We start from the raw sequence: 22,706 nt of genomic DNA, 5'->3' as shown, positions 1-22,706 counted from the left end.
GCGGCATGAAACAAGGCATTTTATACCCAATATATACATGCATTGTCTCGCTAACCCCTAAAATCAGCAGAACGGGGTGTGCAATTCTGACTAACAGTGGCTGAATAGTGGTTAAGGGCTCTGCCTCTGACACAGGAGACCTGGGTTCGAATCTCAGCTCTGCCTGTTCAGTAAGCCAGCACCTATTCAGTAAGGAGTTTCTTGGGCAAGTCTCCATAACACTGCTACTGCCTACTGAGTGCGCAATAGTGGCTGCCTCACAAGCACTTTGAGTCCGACAGGAGAAAGGCGCTATACAAATACTGCAATTTTAGTCTCTTTGCCTTCACCAGGGTAGTCAGACTAGGGGAAATAGCTGAAGACTCAGCTATGGTGGGACAAAAAAAAAAAAAAAAAAGCTCTGTGGTCCTTTGAGGAGAGAGAGAGATGATTAAAAAAAAAAACAAAAACCTGAAAGGGGGGGGGGGGGGACACACTTTGAATTTATAACATTGGTCCTCTGGGGAAGTGGGCGGGGCATCTACCCATCTAAGGTGCTGACATGGATGCATAGGGAAAAGACGTTTATATAGAACACCCAATCTGCCAAAAGGGCATGTGTTTGCGCACGCATGCATTTTAACTTTTCAGTCTGACATGAAGTGGTTAATGACAGATTTTGCAGCTTATTAAAAAAAACAAAAATTTCAGATTTTCCTGAATTTCTGAGACATTCACAAACAATGATCAACAAAGACTGATTACAAATCTAAGATCAAAAGAAAATCACAACACAGATTCCTTAAAAAGTTAAATTTTATACAAGCAATGAGTAGATAAATACTTACATATATATATACATAAAAAAACAAACATAAGAACACAAAACACATAGCATCAGACTGCAATGTTAGCATTTTACAGACTAGAGCAGACCAAGACTCTAGTGTTGCTAGGAATCCCCACACAACATCATAGTCTCTGGTTTCATAAGGAAATACCCCAAAACCTACAACACTAGAGTGCACTGTAGAAGTTGGCTCCTGTAGCTTCATTGTTCCATATCCATTCATCATTGCTTCTTTTAAGGCTGGATCATTTTGGCAAGCTTCTGCTTTAATGAGGGCTATGAGATCTTGGTTAATAAGGAACACAAATCGGAGGCCCGATATCTATGAGAAGAAAAAAAAATTGCATAATTATACATCACTGCTGATAAAGGCCTCCTGGAAAAAGAGGAATTTATGGTGGTGTGTGTGGGGGGGGGGGGGGGGGGGGGGCATTACAGGACAAACTCTACGTGATCACATGGCCTGCCACAGGTTTACTATTAACAGGGGGGGAAAAAAAAGGAGGAATAAAAAAATATACTGGTCTCCCATTACCCAGCACACTTTCGTTTACGTGAACACAGATTAAGCAGTTTCCTCGTCACTGTATTAATGGGTGGATTCAAATCACAGAAGAGACTAACACAAGAAACAAAATGTATGCATTGGTTCAAAACGGTAGAAGAAGGTTTAACCACTTAAGTACCAGCGGTCTCTGCCCTCTTAAGGACCAGAGACCGATGGTACAGAAACGATGCAATCACGGCGGAATCCAACGAATCGCTGCACATTCCAGTCTGTCATCCTGGGCCACCCACTCTGCCTGTCTCTATGGTGGCAGAGTTCCTGTGACCGGTCATGAGCCGCTTTCATTGGCTCCTGACCCTGGTCTTTCAATGAAATCAGCTCCTGACCCGCTCACAGGGCTCTTGCAGTCATTGAGACAGGGCAGAGCCAGTGAGCTGCGGCAACAGACACGGTGGGGATTAAGCAGCGAGATCGGCAGGAGCGACGGAACAGCAGATACACCGCAGCGGCGGCTATTTGAAATCTACGCCCTGCCAGCCAGGTGACCACCAAAACAGGGCGTAGATTTCAATTAGCCCGATCCTTAAGTAGTCAAACAAAGACTCAACTTCTTATGCTGGTAAAATGGGTTTTAAATGCCACAATTATTTTCATTTTCTTCCATTTTTGTTTCATATGCTGGTAAGATAGGTTTATATGGGATATGGAAGCTGACATATTTATTTCCTTTTAAACAATACCAGTTGTCTGGCAGTCCTCCTGATCCTGTGCCTCTAATACTTTTAGCCATAGACCCTGAACAAGCATACAGCAGATGAGGTATTCTGACTCAAGCTTTACTGGATTAGCTATATGCTTGTTCCAGGGTTTTGACTCAGACACTACTTATGCCAGAGGATCACATTGGCAGCTAGGTAACTTGTATTGTTTACAATTAAATAATATGGCAGCCTCCACATACCTCTCATGACGTCACGCACATGCGCAGAGAGCGCCCGGCAACAGGAGCGCGATCTAGGACGCGCTTCGCCGGGCAGCGCAGGCGTACTACTCCGGGTCAGAGCGACCCGGAAGTAGTAAATGCCCCATGTATTCAGAGATGTTCGCGCGGCGAACAGTTCTGGGAACCGTTCGCTACATCTCTAGTTATAAAGAACTCTACAGAGCACAGTCCGCCATTTCCATACACTTGGCGCTTGTGTATCTCTGCATATCACATGAATGCACTGATTGCATAAACTTGAAAAAGTCGCAGCATCACTTGAAGAGCACTCACTCAATCTACTCCAGCAATCATCTGTAAACAATGATCAGTGTGAGAGGTTTGTAGATTAGCAAGTATTTTCCGCTTTTCAGATAATATTAGAGATATTCATGCCTATAATCACTATTAACTCCTCATGATTTCAACATTACTACTCTCCTCCAGCCCACCCCCCCCCCCCCCCCCCAGATCTCTAAAGGCCCATACACAAGTCGGATTTTTGTGGACGGGTCGTTTGAACGTCCCTTCATTCAGTCGTCCGCTCACGCCAAATCGGGCGTGTGTACAGACTGTCATTCGGTGATAAGATTGCTTTTGAGCAATCGTTCGGGCGGATCGCCTCAAAAGCAGTCTTATCACCCGAACGACAGATTGGCGTGCGATTTGGCGTGCGGACGACTGGACGTTCAAATGACCCGTCGTTCACAAAAATCCGACGTGTGTATGGGCCTTAAGTGGCCTTTTCCACTAGCTGCATGGCTGTCTGATCAGCTGCCTCTATACTTTCAGCCATAGAGCCTGAACAAGCATGCAGATGTTTGAATGTTTCAGGTGTCTGATTTAGACTACTGATGCATGAAAGATCAGCAGGATGAGCGAGGCAACTGGTATTGTTTAAAGTGTATTGCTTTGAAAAGTGCAAGTAAACTACAAAACTGGAACTGACCTCTTTATGTGCAGGAATGTACCATAGTCACTGTAACTTACCTCTACTACAGAGTTATGACTTAGCTTCCACTTGCTCCCTGGTAGCACAGGCCGACCATCAATATACAGAGCTCTTCTGCCCTCATTTGCAATAAAAAAGTCTCCGTTGTTCTTCAGTTTGATGACCCCTTCATTATAGAAAAATAAAGTCTTTATCAAGGACAAATACAGTTCAACAGTGCATACAGTAAAGTCATATATGCAGTGTGAAGGGATCACTTGCTGGTTTCTTTTATCTCTGTGGTACATAAAGGCCCATACACACGTCTGATTTTTGTGAACGACGGGTCGTACAGACTGTTGTTCGCGTGATAAGACTGAGTTTGAGCGATCCGCCAGAGGCAGAGAACATGCCAGAACCTGGCTCAAATGGTGCTTCGCTGAGTCTTATTAGTAACACCATGTTCTGGGACACAATGGCCTCGATTCACTAAGCTTATCTCTTGTCTTTAATAACGTTTCTAGAGTTATCACCATGGTGATGAGTCATGTAGTATTCAGGAAACATTTTACCTCAGGCAAACCTAAAGTTAACTGTTCTGTCTAAGTTAACTCTTCATTCCTTAAAATAAAAATAACTCCAGAATTCTAGACAGGCTGTTAATTAACTGTGTGTGAAAATAACTACAGAGGAGGTAACTTAAGGAATGAAGAGATAAGATAACTCTCTCACTGGGTGGTGGCAAGTTTTCTCTTGCCTTATCTCCAGCATGATCTTAGTGAATTGAGGCCAATATTTTATTTGCACCAGAAGTGTGCTTTATGTTGTTATGTTGCTGGCATAATGTATAGTGATGATATCTGACTTTAAAACCAGAAGTACACAATATTTTTGATGCATTGTATACTTTTTTCTGCTTGAACTAATAAAACGGTAACCACTTTCTCATTTAGCTCTCTAAAGATCCTGGGGGGTTATGGGTATAGCCATCTGCTAGAATGTGCTCTGACAGCATTAATGGGGCTGCGGCGACGCGTATAGCGGCGGATCGGCGGCGATCGGGCACTGCACGCAGCTAGCAAAGTGCTAGCTGCGTGCAGCAAAAAAAAAAAAAAAAAAATTATGCAAATCGGCCCAGCGGGAGCTGAGCGGTGCCTCCCGGCGGCATTACCGCCAGGGAGGTTAACCACTTGAGGACCCACCCTTTACCCCCCCTTAAGGACCAGCGCTGGTTTGATTGATCTGTGCTGGGTGGGCTCTGCAGCCCCCAGCACAGATCAGGGTGCAGGCAGGGAGATCAGATTGCCCCCCTTTTTTCCCCCCTATGGGGATGATGTGCTGGGGGGGTCTGATCTCTCCTGCCTGCTGTGGGTGGCGGGGGGGGCACCTCAAAGCCCCACTCCGCGGCGAAATTCCCCCCTCCCTCTCCTACCTGCTGCCTCCCCCGGTGATCGGGGCTGCACAGGACGGCTATCCGTCCTGTGCAGCCAGTGACAGGACGTCCCCTGTCACATGGCGGCGATCCCCGGCCGCTGATTGGCCGGGGATCGCCGATCTGCCTTACGGCGCTGCTGCGCAGCAGCGCCGTACAAATGTAAACAAAGCGGATTATTTCCGCTTGTGTTTACATCTAGCCTGCGAGCCGCCATCGGCGGCCCGCAGGCTATTCACGGAGCCCCCCGCCGTGATTTGACAGGAAGCAGCCGCTCGTACGAGCGGCTGCTTCATGATTAATTAGGCTGCAGCTGGCGACGCAGTACTGCGTCGCTGGTCCTGCAGCTGCCACTTTGCCGACGCACGTTATGAGTGTGCGGTCGGCAAGTGGTTAAAAGAAGAAACAAAAAAAGTAAAAAAAAAAAAAAAAAGTCTACATTTTCTTTGCTTCAATACACTCTCAGTCTACAGCAGTGGTTCCCAACCCATGTGTCGCGGCAGCTTTGGGTATGTGTCGCAGTGTCCGCTCTCGGAGGAAAGCAGCGCAGTGGAGCGAGAGCTGTGGGCAGCGGCGGAGAAGGGGGCCATCTCCCCCCCCCTTCCCTCACCTTAGGGTGCTCTCCCTCCCTCGCTCTCTCCTCTGGAACGAACTGCGGTCAGGGGTTTGCAGCGGGCGGGACTTACCTTCCGTGTTGCTCCAAGCGCCGGAAGTTCTGGTACCGCAGCCGCTACTCTGGATCAGACCAGAGTAGAGGCAAATCATCCCGCGCCTGCGACGAGACCAGACGGAGACACGGAAGGTAAGTTCCGCTCCTCTGCCAGCCACCGCACTTTGTTCCAGAGGAGAGAGCGAGGGAGGGAGAGCACCCTGAGGTGCCGCTCTCCTTCCCTTGCTCTCTCTTCCTGGGGGGGGGGGGGGGGGGGGGCACCTGGCTACATATACTGGGCACATATACTACTAGCTACATATACTGGGCACATATACCCCTGGCTACAGATACTGGGCACATATACCCCTGGCTACATATACTGGGCACATATACCCCTGGCTACATATACTGGGCACATATACCCCTGGCTACAGATACTGGGCACATATACCCCTGGCTACTTATATTGGGCACATATACCCCTGGCTACATATACCCCTGGCTACATATCCTGGGCACATATACCCCTGGCTACATATACTGGGCACATATACACCTGGCTACATATACTGGGCACATATACCCCTGACTACATATACTGGGCACATATACCCCTGGCTACATATACTAGGCACATATACACCTGGCTACATATACTGGGCACATATACACCTGGCTACATATACTGGGCACATATACACCTGGCTACATATACTGGGCACATATACACCTGGCTACATATACTGGGTACATATACACCTGGCTACATATACTGGGCACATATACCCCTGGCTACATATACTGGGCACATATACCTCTGGCTACATATACTGGGCACATATACCTCTTGCTACATATACTGGGCACATATACCTCTGGCTACATATACTGGGCACATATACCTCTGGCTAAATATACTGGGCACATACCCGGCTACATATACTGGGCACATATACACCTGCCTACACATACTGGCCACATATACACCTGCCTACATATACTGGGGAAAAAAGCTGTCTCTTATGTGCATTTACTGGTAAAAAGCTGTCTCTTATGTGCATTTACTGGTAAAAAGCTGTCTCTTATGTGCATTTAGTGGGGAACCGCTGTCTCATTACATGCATTTAGTCTACGTGTCACGGAGATCTGAAAGTTTGGTTTGATGTGTCACGGCTCCAAAAAGGTTGGGAACCACTGGTCTACAGTATATATTTGTAAAGGGGAAGGGAAGCCCTGCTATGACCTTGCTTCCACCATCCCTAGGATATTAAGAGCTGTGTTCATAGCTGCTTTTTCTAAATGCCGTCTTACCCATTATGCTGTGTTTGAAGTGCTTTGTGTCGGCATGGTGATTACTGAGAATGCAAATGTACATGCTTTACAAAACACTGAACATGCACGGGCACATTATCCGGAAAGAAGGACAAATGAAATGCATATATATCCCACTCAGCTTCCAGAATCTGCACACATGTAATTTTTGAAATGTAAAGTGGCTCTTCAGGCTAAAATTAAAATCTAGCAGCCTTCCTGTAAAAGAAAAGTTATAGTTACCTGTGCTGCTTTGTCCCTTGAAGCCATCCCGAAGACCCCCCCCCCCCCCAAACACCTGACTTCAGGCACCTGGCCCCGCCTCCCCTCCCTACCCAGAGAAAAACTGCAAGATGTTCACAGCAGTAAACATCTTGGCATTCTGACTAACAAGTAATAAATGGTTAAAAAAAAAAAAAAAAAGTGTTAAACAGTAATCACTGTTCAGTGATTGGTGGGAATTTATATTCAGGCCAGGGTCAAGTAGTACAGCAAGCTATTTTACAAACGTATGACAATTTATGTCAAACATCTCTCTTTATATATAGAAAGTAACTTGAAACTTCTCACAAAATCTCCATAAACACCGTTTGTCACTTGTATATCTGTATTTTAATGTTCTTACTGCCAACATATGCCAACCTGACAGTCAAATTATGTTTGACACAAATGAAAAAAAAATATATATAAAAGAACAAACAGTCCAGGATTACTAACCTTGCTTACGAGAAATCTTCCACGCCGGACCCTCCAGTGACAGGTCAACATCAATCTGGTTATCCTTTGTGGCTCTGCCAAGTGTTATCTAGTCAGAAATTAAATAGTTTGTGGTTATGAAAAAGTAAATATTACTTTGTAGTGTGATGGTCTTATCACTATGTCTGGTATGGTAAACTAAATATTAAAGTGGATCCGAGGTGAACTTTTACTCATTGCATAATTGTGTTCCTTTCCTATTGCTTATAGGACATTCCTCAAGCCAAATACTTTTGTTTTTGTTTTAATATTGTAATTCCCTTTAGGCTGCTTTCACAGTGAGACGTTACAGGCACACGTTGGTGCAGCCTGTAACGCTCCCCAACGCACAGCAATGTAACTGCAATGGGCTGTTCACAGTGCCCACGTTGCGTTACATTGTAACACTGCACGTCAATCTAAAGTGCAGCATGCTACGACGTTAGAGCGGTTTTGCCGCGTTAGCCTGCTTGCACAGGCGCAGTGATTAGCCACATGGCTAATTAATATTCACTGCACTGTACTGACGTCACTGGCAGGACCACGTGATGCGGCGTGTTCCGCTCACGTGTTCTCCACCAGCGCATGCGTACTATAGTACGCATCACGGATATATCAAAGAGCCGCTTAACGCAGCTCTTTGCTAACGTCCTCTGCCGCCACCACCACTGTTAGGTGCACGTTATGCGACCTTAGCATAGCACCTAACGCAACGCCTTAGTGTGAAAGAAGCCTTAAACTAAACAAGCCACGCCCACAGGTTTTCAGAGAGCCAAGGCACTTTCAGACAGTAGCAAGGGCTCATGGGGAGCTCAGTCTGGGCAGGAGGAGGGGGAGGTATTACTAGCCAGAGATTTCAGAGGCAGAGGGGAGGAGGGAGGAATTAGGTTTTTTGCTCAAGATGCAGATAAGCCTGCCGCTGTGTAATGTTTACAAACAATATGGCTGCTGTCGTATCACAGGAAGAAATAATCATATTCTATTAAAGCTGTTTGTAGCTAGATTTGCTGTGTAAACTATCTAAACTTTAGATAAGATTTATACACAAGTTATTTGTTAGTTTTTCATCTCGGATCCACTTTAAGTCAAGAGAGGATGTTTTAACTACATTTAAACTTTTAGGTACACTATATACCCAATGCTGCTTACTATGCACACCTTGGTGGTGGAAATTAACTGTGCATGACGAGAAGATCCAAGAATTCATAGTGATTTCTCCAATACTGGGAACTTATTCTATATTCTAGGTGGCCCTTGTCGTAGTATTGTATGACTTAGGGCTGAGCCACACTGCAGAGCGTGTTGCACTCCCTACACGCTGCATTAAAGGACACCCGAAGTGAAAATAAACTAATGAAACTATTGTATCTATCTCCCTTCTCCTAAAAATGACTTTTTAAGATAATCCACGTTTTTATTTTAGGTTTAAATCTACTTTAAGTTTTAACTATTTTATTGTTTTTGCTCAATGACACATTCATTGAAGCATGACAGATCTAAAATCTGAACTATTGACCCTTTTTATCTCTTTCCTGCCCTCAGAAGCCATTTTCTGCTAGTAAAGTGTTTTATAGTTGGAAATTATCAGTGAGGGTCACACTGTAGTCACTTCCTGTCAGGACTGAGTCAGCCACTTACATACCTGATTTTTAACTCTTTCAGGCAGAGAAAGAAAAAAATGGAACACATCATAGTTATTTGTGTGCTAGGCACTATACATACACAGGTCTATCTCATCATGGCACATATCACCTCAGGTATCTTTTAACTTTTATTAACCTGTAGCCGACCGAGTCACGCCGATGGACGTGGCTGCAGCCCCAGGACCGCTGTTTTGCAGGAGATTGCGCGCGCATCTTCTGCTCTGGGGCGGAGCTCCGCCCGGCCTTCAGTCTCCGAGCGGCAATCGCTGCTTGGGAGACTGTTAGACGGTGAAATCGCCGTATAAGTACTGGTACAGAGCTGCGATCTGCAGCAGCGCTGTACTGGGGACAGCCGTGTGACACGGCTGTCCCCTTCACCACAGGGGTGATCGCCTGGGATTGGCTGGCGGGGGGGGGGGGGGGGGAGTGCAAGACAGTAATAAAAAAAGACAGTAATAAAAAATTTTTTTTTATAAAAAACAAAAACACAAGTAAACAAATAAACATCTGAGGGGCGATTAGACCCCACCAACAGAGAGCTCTGTTGGTAGGAAGAAAGGGAGGAGGGGGAAATCACTTGTGTGCTGTGTCGTGTGGCCCTGCAGCTTGGCCTTAAAGCTGCAGTGGCCAATTTAATTCAAAATGCCCTGGTCTTTAGGGGGGGGGGGGGGGTTAACACTGCGGTCCTCAAGAGGTTAAAAAAAAAATACATCGATTTGCATTAAAATTGTGGCAGTGACTATTTTGAGTGCTTTAAAAAAAAAAAACATGGGCAGAGCACAAAACGCTCAGCAATGTGGATCAGCCCTAAGGGTGCATACACACATTCAATTCTGATTGCCAAATTGTACCACCTCAATGTAGTATGAGAGCTTACCTACACAATCTGTTCATAGTATTCAAAATCTGCTGGCACTACATGGACGTGCTAAAATTGAATGTGTGTATGCACCCTAAAGCCTGCTACATACATCCAATTTTGATTGGCCAATTTTACTACCGCCATGTAAAAATGAGGGACAACAGAATTTAAATATTCCAAGAATAGATTGTGTAGGTGAGGTCTCAAACTACATGGAAATGGTAAGAATTGGCCAATCTTTATTTTTTTTAACTTTGTGTTTATTGAAAATGATTTTACATACTAAACAAACAAGTGGGACAGGATACTGCTTTAGAACATAGAAATTACAAAATGCAAAATGAAAGTGGCCCTTCATATAAATTGAGTTATCAGAACTTGGCGACGTAAGAGAATGAGAAGAGTAATGAACTACTGTATAATAAAATACATCTTTTACAAAATAAGAGTTATGAGGAAAAGAGAAAAAAAATCCTCGTACTCTGTCAGTGTGGTACAGAAAAAGTGCCTCATGCAGCATGGGAGGAATCATGTTTACTACAGGTACACAGAGCTAGAGGGTTTTTTTTGTTTTGTTATTTTCTTAGTTGAAGACCTGACCCTTTTCCTTATATAGTTACCCAAGTGTATCCATATCACTTAGGGCACTGTTTCACACTGAAAATCGCTGCAAAATCCATTTTATTTTTCCACAATTCTGTTTGCAATTCTTTTTTAGGGATTGATGCTTGTTCCCTGAATGTTGCCACAATTTTCAATATGAAACAGACCAGGTTTTCACACTATTTTCTGCCAGTGTTGTGTCTGATCCTGTGCTGCTGCGGCTATATGTCTACTCTCCACTAGGCTGCTATGCCAGTGCAGCGTCTGATCCTGTGCTGCTGCGGCTACCTCTCTGCTCTCCACTAGCCCCCCTGGCGGTATGATTATTTCCAATTTTTTTTTCCAAAAGCGGTGCAATTTTTTCTCAAGCTTTTAGATCCTAAAAATCATACTGCTAGATAGATCTGCAGCAGCCCTGCACATTCCACAGCTCCGATGGATTCAATTCAGTATTGCCACTCTGAGCTGTGGCTTTCTAGCCCGAGCCTGACTCGGGGTTACCGCTAAGGAGGCTAGGCTGCTATGTCAGGGCCGTGTCTGATCCTGTGCTGCTGCGGCTACCTCTCTGCTCTCCACTAGGCTGTTATGTCAGTGCCGTGTCTGATCCTGTGCTGCTGCGGCTACCTTTCTGCTCTCCACTAGCCCCCCTGGCGGTATGATTATTTCCAAATTTATTTTCCAAAAGCGGTGCAATTTTTTCTCAAGCTTTTAGATCCTAAAAATCATACTGCTAGATAGATCTGCAGCAGCAATGCACATTCCACAGCTCCGATGAATTCAATTCAGTATTGCCACTCTGAGCTGTTGCTTTCTAGCCCGAGCCTGACTCGGGGTTACCGATAAGGAGGCTAGGCTGCTATGTCAGGGCCGTGTCTGATCCTGTGCTGCTGCGGCTACCTCTCTGCTCTCCACTAGGCTGCTATGTCAGTGCTGTGTCTGATCCTGTGCTGCTGCGGCTACCTCTCTGCTCTCCACTAGGCTGTTATGTCAGTGCCGTGTCTGATCCTGTGCTGCTGCGGCTATATCTCTGCTCTCCACTAGGCTGCTATGTCAGGGCCGTGTCTGATCCTGTGCTGCTGCGGCTACCTCTCTGCTCTCCACTAGGCTGTTATGTCAGTGCCGTGTCTGATCCTGTGCTGCTGCGGCTACCTCTCTGCTCTCCACTAGGCTGCTATGTCAGTGCCGTGTCTGATCCTGTGCTGCTGCGGCTATATGTCTGCTCTCCACTAGGCTGCTATGTCAGTGCCGTGTCTGATCCTGTGCTGCTGCGGCTATATCGCTGCTCTCCACTAGGCTGCTATGCCAGTGCTGCGTCTGATCCTGTGCTGCTGCGGTTATATCTCTGCTCTCCACTAGGCTGCTATGCCAGTGCTGCGTCTGATCCTGTGCTGCTGCGGCTACCTCTCTGCTCTCCACTAGGCTGCTGTCAGTGCTGCGTCTGATCCTGTGCTGCTGCGGCTATATGTCTGCTCTCCACTAGGCTGCTATGTCAGTGCCGTGTGATCCTGTGCTGCTGCGGCTACCTCTCTGCTCTCCACTAGGCTGCTATGCCAGTGCCGTGTCTGATCCTGTGCTGCTGCGGCTACCTCTCTGCTCTCCACTAGGCTGCTATGTCAGTGCTGTGTCTGATCCTGTGCTGCTGCGGCTATATCTCTGCTCTCCACTAGGCTGCTATGCCAGTGCAGCGTCTGATCCTGTGCTGCTGCGGCTATATCTCTGCTCTCCACTAGGCTGCTATGCCAGTGCTGCATCTGATCCGGTGCTGCTGCGGCTATATCTCTGCTCTCCACTAGGCTGCTATGCCAGTGCAGCGTCTGATCCTGTGCTGCTGCGGCTATATCTCTGCTCTCCACTAGGCTGCTATGCCAGTGGTGCTTCTGATCCTGTGCTACTGCGGCTATATCTCTGCTCTCCACTAGGCTGCTATGCCAGTGCTGTGTCTGATCCTGTGCTACTGCGGCTATATCTCTGCTCTCCACTAGGCTGCTATGCCAGTGCTGTGTCTGATCCTGTGCTGCTGCGGCTATATCTCTGCTCTCCACTAGGCTGCTATGTCAGGGCCGTGTCTGATCCTGTGCTGCTGCGGCTATACCTCTGCTCTCCACTAGGCTGCTATGCCAGTGCTGCATCTGATCCTGTGCTGCTGCGGCTACCTCTCTGCTCCCCACTAGGCTGCTATGTCAGTGCCGTGTCTGATCCTGTGCTGCTGCGGCTACCTCTCTGCTCTCCACTAGGCTGTTATGTCAGTGCCGTGTCTGATCCTGTGCTGCTGCGGCTATATCTCTGCTCTCCACTAGGCTGCTATGTCAGGGCCGTGTCTGATCCTGTGCTGCTGCGGCTACCTCTCTGCTCTCCACTAGGCTGTTATGTCAGTGCCGTGTCTGATCCTGTGCTGCTGCGGCTACCTCTCTGCTCTCCACTAGGCTGTTATGTCAGTGCCGTGTCTGATCCTGTGCTGCTGCGGCTATATCTCTGCTCTCCACTAGGCTGCTATGTCAGTGCCGTGTCTGATCCTGTGCTGCTGCGGCTAGATCTCTGCTCTCCACTAGGCTGCTATGTCAGGGCCGTGTCTGATCCTGTGCTGCTGCGGCTACCTCTCTGCTCTCCACTAGGCTGTTATGTCAGTGCCGTGTCTGATCCTGTGCTGCTGCGGCTATATGTCTGCTCTCCACTAGGCTGCTATGTCAGTGCCGTGTCTGATCCTGTGCTGCTGCGGCTATATCTCTGCTCTCCACTAGGCTGCTATGCCAGTGCTGCGTCTGATCCCGTGCTGCTGCGGTTATATCTCTGCTCTCCACTAGGCTGCTATGCCAGTGCTGCGTCTGATCCTGTGCTGCTGCGGCTACCTCTCTGCTCTCCACTAGGCTGCTGTCAGTGCTGCGTCTGATCCTGTGCTGCTGCGGCTATATGTCTGCTCTCCACTAGGCTGCTATGTCAGTGCCGTGTCTGATCCTGTGCTGCTGTGGCTATATCTCTGCTCTCCACTAGGCTGCTATGTCAGGGCCGTGTCTGATCCTGTGCTGCTGCGGCTACCTCTCTGCTCTCCACTAGGCTGCTATGCCAGTGCCGTGTCTGATCCTGTGCTGCTGCGGCTACCTCTCTGCTCTCCACTAGGCTGCTATGTCAGTGCCGTGTCTGATCTTGTGCTGCTGCGGCTACCTCTCAGCACTAACAAAGCAGCCTAGTGGAGAGCAGAGAGGTAGCCGCAGCAGCACAGGATCAGACACGGCACTGACATAGCAGCCTAGTGGAGAGCAGAGAGGTAGCCGCAGCAGCACAGGATCAGACACGGCACTGACATAGCAGCCTAGTGGAGAACAGAGAGGTAGCCGCAGCAGCACAGGATCAGACACGGCACTGACATAGCAGCCTAGTGGAGAGCAGAGAGGTAGCCGCAGCAGCACAGGATCAGACACGACACTGGCATAGCAGCCTAGTGGAGAGCAGAGAGGTAGCCGCAGCAGCACAGGATCAGACACGGCACTGACATAGCAGCCTAGTGGAGAGCAGTGTCTGATCCTGTGCTGCTGCGGCTATATCTCTGCTCTCCACTAGGCTGCTATGTCAGTGCTGTGTCTGATCCTGTGCTGCTGTGGCTATATCTCTGCTCTCCACTAGGCTGCTATGTAAGGGCCGTGTTTGATCCTGTGCTGCTGCGGCTACCTCTCTGCTCTCCACTAGGCTGCTATGCCAGTGCTGCGTCTGATCCTGTGCTGCTGCGGCTATATCTCTGCTCTCCACTAGGCTGCTATGCCAGTGCAGCGTCTGATCCTGTGCTGCTGCGGCTATATCTCTGCTCTCCACTAGGCTGCTATGCCAGTGGTGCTTCTGATCCTGTGCTACTGCGGCTATATCTCTGCTCTCCACTAGGCTGCTATGTCAGTGCCGTGTCTGATCCTGTGCTGCTGCGGCTACCTCTCTGTTCTCCACTAGGCTGCTATGTCAGTGCCGTGTCTGATCCTGTGCTACTGCGGCTATATCTCTGCTCTCCACTAGGCTGCTATGTCAGTGCTGTGTCTGATCCTGTGCTGCTGCGGCTATATCTCTGCTCTCCACTAGGCTGCTATGTCAGGGCCGTGTCTGATCCTGTGCTGCTGCGGCTATACCTCTGCTCTCCACTAGGCTGCTATGCCAGTGCTGCATCTGATCCTGTGCTGCTGCGGCTACCTCTCTGCTCTCCACTAGGCTGCTATGTCAGTGCCGTGTCTGATCCTGTGCTGCTGCGGCTATATGTCTGCTCTCCACTAGGCTGCTATGTCAGTGCCGTGTCTGATCCTGTGCTGCTGCGGCTATATCTCTGCTCTCCACTAGGCTGTTATGTCAGTGCCGTGTGTGATCCTGTGCTGCTGCGGCTATATCTCTGCTCTCCACTAGGCTGCTATGTCAGGGCCGTGTCTGATCCTGTGCTGCTGCGGCTACCTCTCTGCTCTCCACTAGGCTGTTATGTCAGTGCCGTGTCTGATCCTGTGCTGCTGCGGCTACCTCTCTGCTCTCCACTAGGCTGCTATGTCAGTGCCGTGTCTGATCCTGTGCTGCTGCGGCTACCTCTCTGCTCTCCACTAGGCTGTTATGTCAGTGCCGTGTCTGATCCTGTGCTGCTGCGGCTATAGGTCTGCTCTCCACTAGGCTGCTATGTCAGTGCTGTGTCTGATCCTGTGCTGCTGCGGCTATATCTCTGCTCTCCACTAGGCTGCTATGTCAGGGCCGTGTCTGATCCTGTGCTGCTGCGGCTATACCTCTGCTCTCCACTAGGCTGCTATGCCAGTGCTGCATCTGATCCTGTGCTGCTGCGGCTATACCTCTGCTCTCCACTAGGCTGCTATGCCAGTGCTGCATCTGATCCTGAGCTGCTGCGGCTACCTCTCTGCTCTCCACTAGGCTATGTCAGTGCCGTGTCTGATCCTGTGCTGCTGCGGCTATATGTCTGCTCTCCACTAGGCTGCAATGTCAGGTCCGTGTCTGATCCTGTGCTGCTGCGGCTATATCTCTGCTCTCCACTAGGCTGCTATGCCAGTTCTGTGTCTGATCCTGTGCTGCTGCAGCAATGTCTGCTCTCCACTAGGCTGCTATGTCAGGGCCATGTCTGATCCTATGCTGCTGCGGCTATATCTCTGCTCTCAACTAGGCTGCTATGTCAGTGCCGTGTCTGATCCTGTGCTGCTGCGGCTACCTCTCTGCTCTCCACTAGGCTGCTATGTCAGTGCCGTGTCTGATCCTGTGCTGCTGCGGCTACCTCTCTGCTCTCCACTAGGCTGCTATGTAAGGGCTGTGTCTGATCCTGTGCTGCTGCGGGTATATCTCTGCTCTCCACTAGGCTGCTATGCCAGTGCTGCGTCTGATCCTGTGCTGCTGCGGCTATATGTCTGCTCTCCACTAGGCTGCTATGCCAGTGCTGCGTCTGATCCTGTGCTGCTGCGGCTATATCTCTGCTCTCCACTAGGCTGCTATGCCAGTGGTGCGTCTGATCCTGTGCTACTGCGGCTATATCTCTGCTCTCCACTAGGCTGCTATGCCAGTGCTGTGTCTGATCCTGTGCTACTGCGGCTATATCTCTGCTCTCCACTAGGCTGCTATGCCAGTGCTGTGTCTGATCCTGTGCTGCTGCGGCTATATCTCTACTCTCCACTAGGCTGCTATGCCAGTGCTGTGTCTGATCCTGTGCTACTGCGGCTATATCTCTGCTCTCCACTAGGCTGCTATGCCAGTGCTGTGTTTGATCCTGTGCTACTGCGGCTATATCTCTGCTCTCCACTAGGCTGCTATGCCAGTCCTGTGTCTGATCCTGTGCTGATGCGGCTATATCTCTGTTCTCCACTAGGCTGCTATGTCAGTGCTGTGTCTGATCCTGTGCTGCTGTGGCTATATCTCTGCTCTCCACTAGGCTGCTATGTCAGTGCCATGTCTGATCCTGTGCTGCTGCGGCTATACCTCTGCTCTCCACTAGGCTGCTATGTAAGTGCCGTGTCTGATCCTGTGCTGCTGCGGCTATATCTCTGCTCTCTACTAGGCTGATATGTGAGCCATGTCTGATCCTGTGCTGCTGCGGCTATATCTCTGCTCTCCACTAGGCTGCTATGTCAGTGCTGCGTCTGATCCTGTGCTGCTGCGGCTATATCTCTGCTCTCCACTAGGCTGCTATGCCAGTGGTGCGTCTGATCCTGTGCTACTGCGGCTATATCTCTGCTCTCCACTAGGCTGCTATGCCAGTGCTGTGTCTGATCCTGTGCTACTGCGGCTATATCTCTGCTCTCCACTAGGCTGCTATGCCAGTGCTGTGTCTGATCCTGTGCTGCTGCGGCTATATCTCTACTCTCCACTAGGCTGCTATGCCAGTGCTGTGTCTGATCCTGTGCTACTGCGGCTATATCTCTGCTCTCCACTAGGCTGCTATGCCAGTGCTGTGTCTGATCCTGTGCTACTGCGGCTATATCGCTGCTCTCCACTAGGCTGCTATGCCAGTCCTGTGTCTGATCCTGTGCTGATGCGGCTATATCTCTGTTCTCCACTAGGCTGCTATGTCAGTGCTGTGTCTGATCCTGTGCTGCTGTGGCTATATCTCTGCTCTCCACTAGGCTGCTATGTCAGTGCCATGTCTGATCCTGTGCTGCTGCGGCTATACCTCTGCTCTCCACTAGGCTGCTATGTCAGTGCCGTGTCTGATCCTGTGCTGCTGCGGCTATATCTCTGCTCTCTACTAGGCTGATATGTGAGCCATGTCTGATCCTGTGCTGCTGCGGCTATATCTCTGCTCTCCACTAGGCTGCTATGTCAGTGCCGTGTCTGATCCTGTGCTGATGCGGCTATATCTCTGTTCTCCACTAGGCTGCTATGTCAGTGCTGTGTCTGATCCTGTGCTGCTGCAGCAATGTCTGCTCTCCAGTAGGCTGCTATGTCAGTGCTGTGTCTGATCCTGTGCTGCTGCAGCAATGTCTGCTCTCCACTAGGCTGCTATGTCAGTGCCGTGTCTGATCCTGTGCTGCTGCGGCTATATCTCTGCTCTCCACTAGGCTGCTATGCCAGGGCCATGTCTGATCCTGTGCTGCTGCGGCTATATCTCTGCTCTCTACTAGGCTGCTATGCCAGGGCCATGTCTGATCCTGTGCTGCTGTGGCTATATCTCTGCTCTCTACTAGGCTGCTATGCCAGGGCCATGTCTGATCCTGTGCTGCTGCGGCTATATCTCTGCTCTCTACTAGGCTGCTATGCCAGGGCCATGTCTGATCCTGTGCTGCTGTGGCTATATCTCTGCTCTCTACTAGGCTGCTATGCCAGTGTTGTGTCTGATCCTGTGCTGCTGCGGCTATATCTCTGCACTCCACTAGGCTGCTATGCCAGGGCCATGTCTGATCTTGTGCTGCTGTGGCTATATCTCTGCTCTCTACTAGGCTGCTATGCCAGTGCTGTGTCTGATCCTGTGCTGCTGCGGCTATATCTCTGCTCTCCACTAGGCTGCTATGCCAGGGCCATGTCTGATCCTGTGCTGCTGTGGCTATCTCTCTGCTCTCTACTAGGCTGATATGTCAGAGCTGTGTCTGATCCTGTGCTGCTGTGGCTATATTTCTGCTCTCTACTAGGCTGCTATGTCAGTGCCGTGTCTGATCCTGTGCTGCTGCGGCTACCTCTCTGCTCTCCTCTAGGCTGCTATGTCAGTGCCGTGTCTGATCCTGTGCTGCTGCGGCTACCTCTCTGCTCTCCACTAGGCTGCTATGTCAGTGCCATGTCTGATCCTGTGCTGCTGCGGCTATATCTCTGCTCTCCACTAGGCTGCTATGTCAGTGCCGTGTCTGATCCTGTGCTGCTGTGGCTATATCTCTGCTCTCTACTAGGCTGATATGTTAGTGTCATGTCTTATCTCATAACCTAAATCTCTGGTAAATGTAAAGTTATGTTTAGCCAAACTTAAACATATACCCTGAACTTTTGAGTCTACAAATATTACCTCTCGAGATCTCATCAAGTACCGAACCATGCGACCTCGCAGTACCGCCAGTGTCTGTGTATCAAAGTCTGGAGAGCTCATACCTACGAAAAAATTACAGTACAGTAATGTTATCAAAGCACAATAAAAAAAACAAAACCCAAAAACATTCTATAAACCAAAATTAAAAGTATATAAAAAAATAAATTATTGCATTATGCAAACGCAATTACATTGGTACACAATTGTGATTTTGAGCATGCAGGGTTTTTGTTATTTCTTTATTTTTTGCATTTGCACTTTTCTCTGATTTTGTACAAGCTCAAAACACCAAAAAATGCAACGGAAGCAGTGTTTGCATTCAGAAAAGAATTGAATTGCACTGGTGTAAAATAGTTGATGCGATTTCTGCCCTATAACTTGTGATTGGCAAAATGTATGCGATTCAGGTTCAGTTCCTCTAAACGAATTTGGTGCAAAAAGGACCCTAACCTATCCTCTTGACCCAGTCCACTGATTTACTCTGTGGACACTCCGCCACTCTGAACTGCTCAGTCTCCCTCTTCACTGTTCTCTGTTTACTCAAATACACAATCCTATTCTTAATTTACAATTTACTTTTTACCTTACAAGCAAAAAATAGGGTAGAAGGCATATCAGGCATCTTTAGGGCTGGTTCACACGGATGTCTGCGCAGCATCGTGTTTGATGACGTGCGGCGGCTGCTGCGCGGTGAGGCTTTCAGCAGCCTTCGCGTCCGGAGTTTTTATTACCCTAGGGGGACATTACCCGTCACGGTTGGCCGCCCCTGGAAGCTACATGTAGCTTCCAGGGCGGTCACGAACGCAAGCATAAATCGGGACCCGAACACCGCGTTCGTGTAAAAGCTCGGTGCAAACGCTCCCATTCACTTGAATGGGAGCGTTTAACGCGACGTTCCGAATGCTTGCGGTAAACGCTCCGCAAGCGTCCGTCTGAACCAGCCCTTAAACATGCAGTATGATTTTAGGGTCTAAAGGCTTGTGAAAAAATTGTGCCACTTTTAAACAAAACCTGGAAGTAATCATACCACCAGGGACTTTAATAATCCTTTTTCTTTGGTTTCTCATAACACTAGCATAGTTCGGGATGGAATTCACCCTGGAAAGAGTTTGCTAGGATCTTCCATCCCATAATGCCCAGGATGACTCTTGACCTGTTAGCTGACCATTGGCATTCAGGAACCAGCGTATCCCTGCATGAATGTGATCACCACACCAAAACTCCATACCTATTGGCCAGTTGACTTTAAGTCGGAAGTCATGTTAGGTATTATGGGATGAATGAATGAATGGTTGTACTTTGCTTCCCTAATGATGATGACGCTTATACTCCTACCCACTCATCTCTTCCTCTTCTTCATGGGGACTTCTTTGGGCCAGCTTCCACTATGCCTGAATCTGCAGCGCTTTCCTGCATGCGAGCTGCCCTGGGAGATGCTAACTTTTTTATGGCTTGCCGTCCATTTCACACCATGGATTTCTGCAGGACACAGCAAATCACTAAAGCAGTTCATGGCATGGCGATTCTGGCTGTGGCTACACAGCAGAATGGGAGTGGAAATAAGCTCTTATGCTGGGAATACACGTTTCGTTTTTGCCTTCGTTTTAGCCTTCGATTCGTTCAGTAAACGAATCGAGTGTTGAAAACGTATGTGAAAATAGTCATAATCTCATTATAGTTTCGATTAATAGACCCCAAAAACGAACGACTAGTGATCGAACATGTTTGATATTATCTCTCTTTATCCATCTAATCGAGCCATTGGTAGGCTTGATGGCTGTTCAGATCGATTATATGTTCGTTTATGTTAGTCCGTCCCTGTAAAAAGGGACTTTTGTTTCGTTTCTTTGCAGCCTTCGATCATTGGAAAAACAAAACCATCAGAATCGAAAAAAAAAAACGAAACCGTGGGTGGTGATATTAACCGTACGTTCGATTATTTCGGGAACGACAAGGACAAAAGGCACAATCGAAACGAAGGCTAAAACGAAGGCAAAAACGAAACGTGTATTCCCAGCATTAGAGCCAGTGAGATCTCTCTTTATGGATATCTGAGGTAAATACTCTTCCATTACATGAAGCAGCAATTCACCTTTCACTTCCTTATCTGGCTTCTTATCACCTACTAAAGAAAATTTGAGCTATCATGCCTTGACTGCAAATAATTTCATAACTCATCTCTTAGCTTTGTTTCTGACCCCAGAGACTGAAAACGATTGAGGAATATACAGTGATGGGAAAAACTATTTGCCCCCTTCCTGATTTCTTATTCTTTTGCATGTTTGTCACACTTAAATGTTTCTGCTCATCAAAAACCGTTAACTATTAGTCAGATAACATAATTGAACACAAAATGCAGTTTTAAATGATGGTTTTTATTATTTAGTGAGAAAAAAAAAACTCCAAATCTATATGGCCCTGTGTGAAAAAGTGATTGCTCCCCTTGTTAAAAAATAACTTAACTGTGGTTTATCACACCGGAGTTCAATTTCTGTAGTCACCCCCAGGCCTGATTACTGCCACACCAGTTTCAACCAAGAAATCACTTAAATAGGAGCTATCTGACACAGAGAAGTAGACCAAAAGCACCTCAAAAGATAGACATCATGCCAAGATCCAAAGAAATTCAGGAACAAATGAGAACAAAAGTAATTGAGATCTATCAGACTGGTAAAGGTTATAAAGCCATTTCTAAAGCTTTGGGACTCCAGCGAACCACAGTGAGAGCCATTATCCACAAACAGCAAAAACATGGAACAGTGATGAACCTTCCCAGGAGTGGCCGGCTAACCAAAATTACCCCAAGAGTGCAGAGAAAACTCATCCGAGAGGCCACAAAAGACCGCAGGACAACATCTAAAGAACTGCAGGCCTCACTTGCCTCAATTAAGGTCAGTGTTCACGACTCCACCATAAGAAAGAGACTGGGAAAAAAACGGTCTGCATGGAAGATATCCAAGGCGCAAAACACTTAAGCAAAAAGAACATTAAGGCTCGTCTCAATTTTGCTAAAAAACATTTCAATGATTGCCAAGACTTCTGGGAAAATACCTTGTGGACCGACGAGACAAAAGTTGAACTTTTTGGAAGGTGCGTGTCCAGTTACATCTGGCGTAGAAGTAACACAGCATTTCAGTAAAAGAACATCATACCAACAGTAAAATATGGTGGTGGTAGTGTGACGGTCTGGGGTTGTTTTGCTGCTTCAGGACCTGGAAGGCTTGCTGTGATAGATGGAACCATGAATTCTACTGTCTACCAAAAAATCCTGAAGGAGAATGTCCGGCCATTTGTTCGTCAACTCAAGCTGAAGCGATCTTGGGTGCTGCAGCAGGACAATGACCCAAAACACACCAGCAAATCCACCTCTGAATGGCTGAAGAAAAACAAAATTAAGACTTTGGAGTGGCCTAATCAAAGTCCTGACCTGAATCCTATTGAGATGTTGTGGCATGACCTTAAAAAGGCGGTTCATGCTAGAAAACCCTCAAATAAAGCTGAATTATAACAATTCTGCAAAGATGAGTGGGACAAAATTCCTCCAGAGCGCTGTAAAAGACTCGTTGCAAGTTATCGCAAACGCTTGATTGCAGTTATTGCTGCTAAGGGTGGCCCAACCAGTTATTAGGTTCAGGGGGCAATTTCTTTTTCACACAGGGCCATGTAGGATTGGAGTTTTTTTTCCTCACTAAATAATAAAAACCATCATTTAAAACTGCATTTTGTGATCAATTATGTTATCTTTGACTAATAGTTAACGGTTGTTGATGAGCAGAAACATTTAAGTGTGACAAACATGCAAAAGAATAAGAAATCAGGAAGGGGGCAAATAGTTTTTCACAACACTGTAGATCTTTCACCACTTTTTACCACTCAGTTTTAATCTTAATACCTACAGAAATGCTGCCACTGCTATCTTCTTACCACTCTATTCAGTAGAAAGCTACGCAGCTGTCAAATATCTCCCACTCCCGCTTCCTTCTCCCATGCAGTTAGACATTCCCAATCAATTCAACAATATTTTTGATAAATTATCGATTGCCCTAGTATTTCATAGAATTGATATTTTTATTAAATCTGGCAACTAAAAAAAAAAAACGGACTCCTAAGTACCTTCACAGAATGTTTAGTTTGCACAGCTTTCAGTGTAGAATGCAAGTTTAGTACTGTAATCACTGTGCCATATTAACCAGAATATACATACTGAACATTATTATGGTGCAGCAAAACAGAATTATAGCTTCACTCCAGCCAGGAG

At 47.6% G+C, this 22,706-nt stretch overlaps 1 protein-coding gene across 1 annotated transcript in view; it reads right to left on the bottom strand.

Moving 5' to 3' along the window:
* Positions 1 to 969: 969 nt before the first annotated feature.
* MCRS1 (microspherule protein 1) overlaps positions 970 to 22,706 on the bottom strand; it is a 42,367-nt gene continuing 20,630 nt past the window's right edge. Inside the window, 5 exon segments of the mRNA XM_068267660.1 lie at positions 970 to 1,084; positions 1,086 to 1,151; positions 3,310 to 3,437; positions 7,363 to 7,450; positions 18,428 to 18,510. Coding sequence (XP_068123761.1) covers positions 1,064 to 1,084; positions 1,086 to 1,151; positions 3,310 to 3,437; positions 7,363 to 7,450; positions 18,428 to 18,510 — 386 coding nt within the window. The 3' untranslated portion in view covers positions 970 to 1,063.

This window comes from Hyperolius riggenbachi, chromosome 2 (assembly GCF_040937935.1).
Source record: "Hyperolius riggenbachi isolate aHypRig1 chromosome 2, aHypRig1.pri, whole genome shotgun sequence".
Taxonomy (NCBI): Eukaryota; Metazoa; Chordata; class Amphibia; order Anura; family Hyperoliidae; genus Hyperolius; species Hyperolius riggenbachi.
Note: the sequence above shows the minus strand (reverse complement) of the source record. Positions and strands in the feature narration are given on the sequence as shown.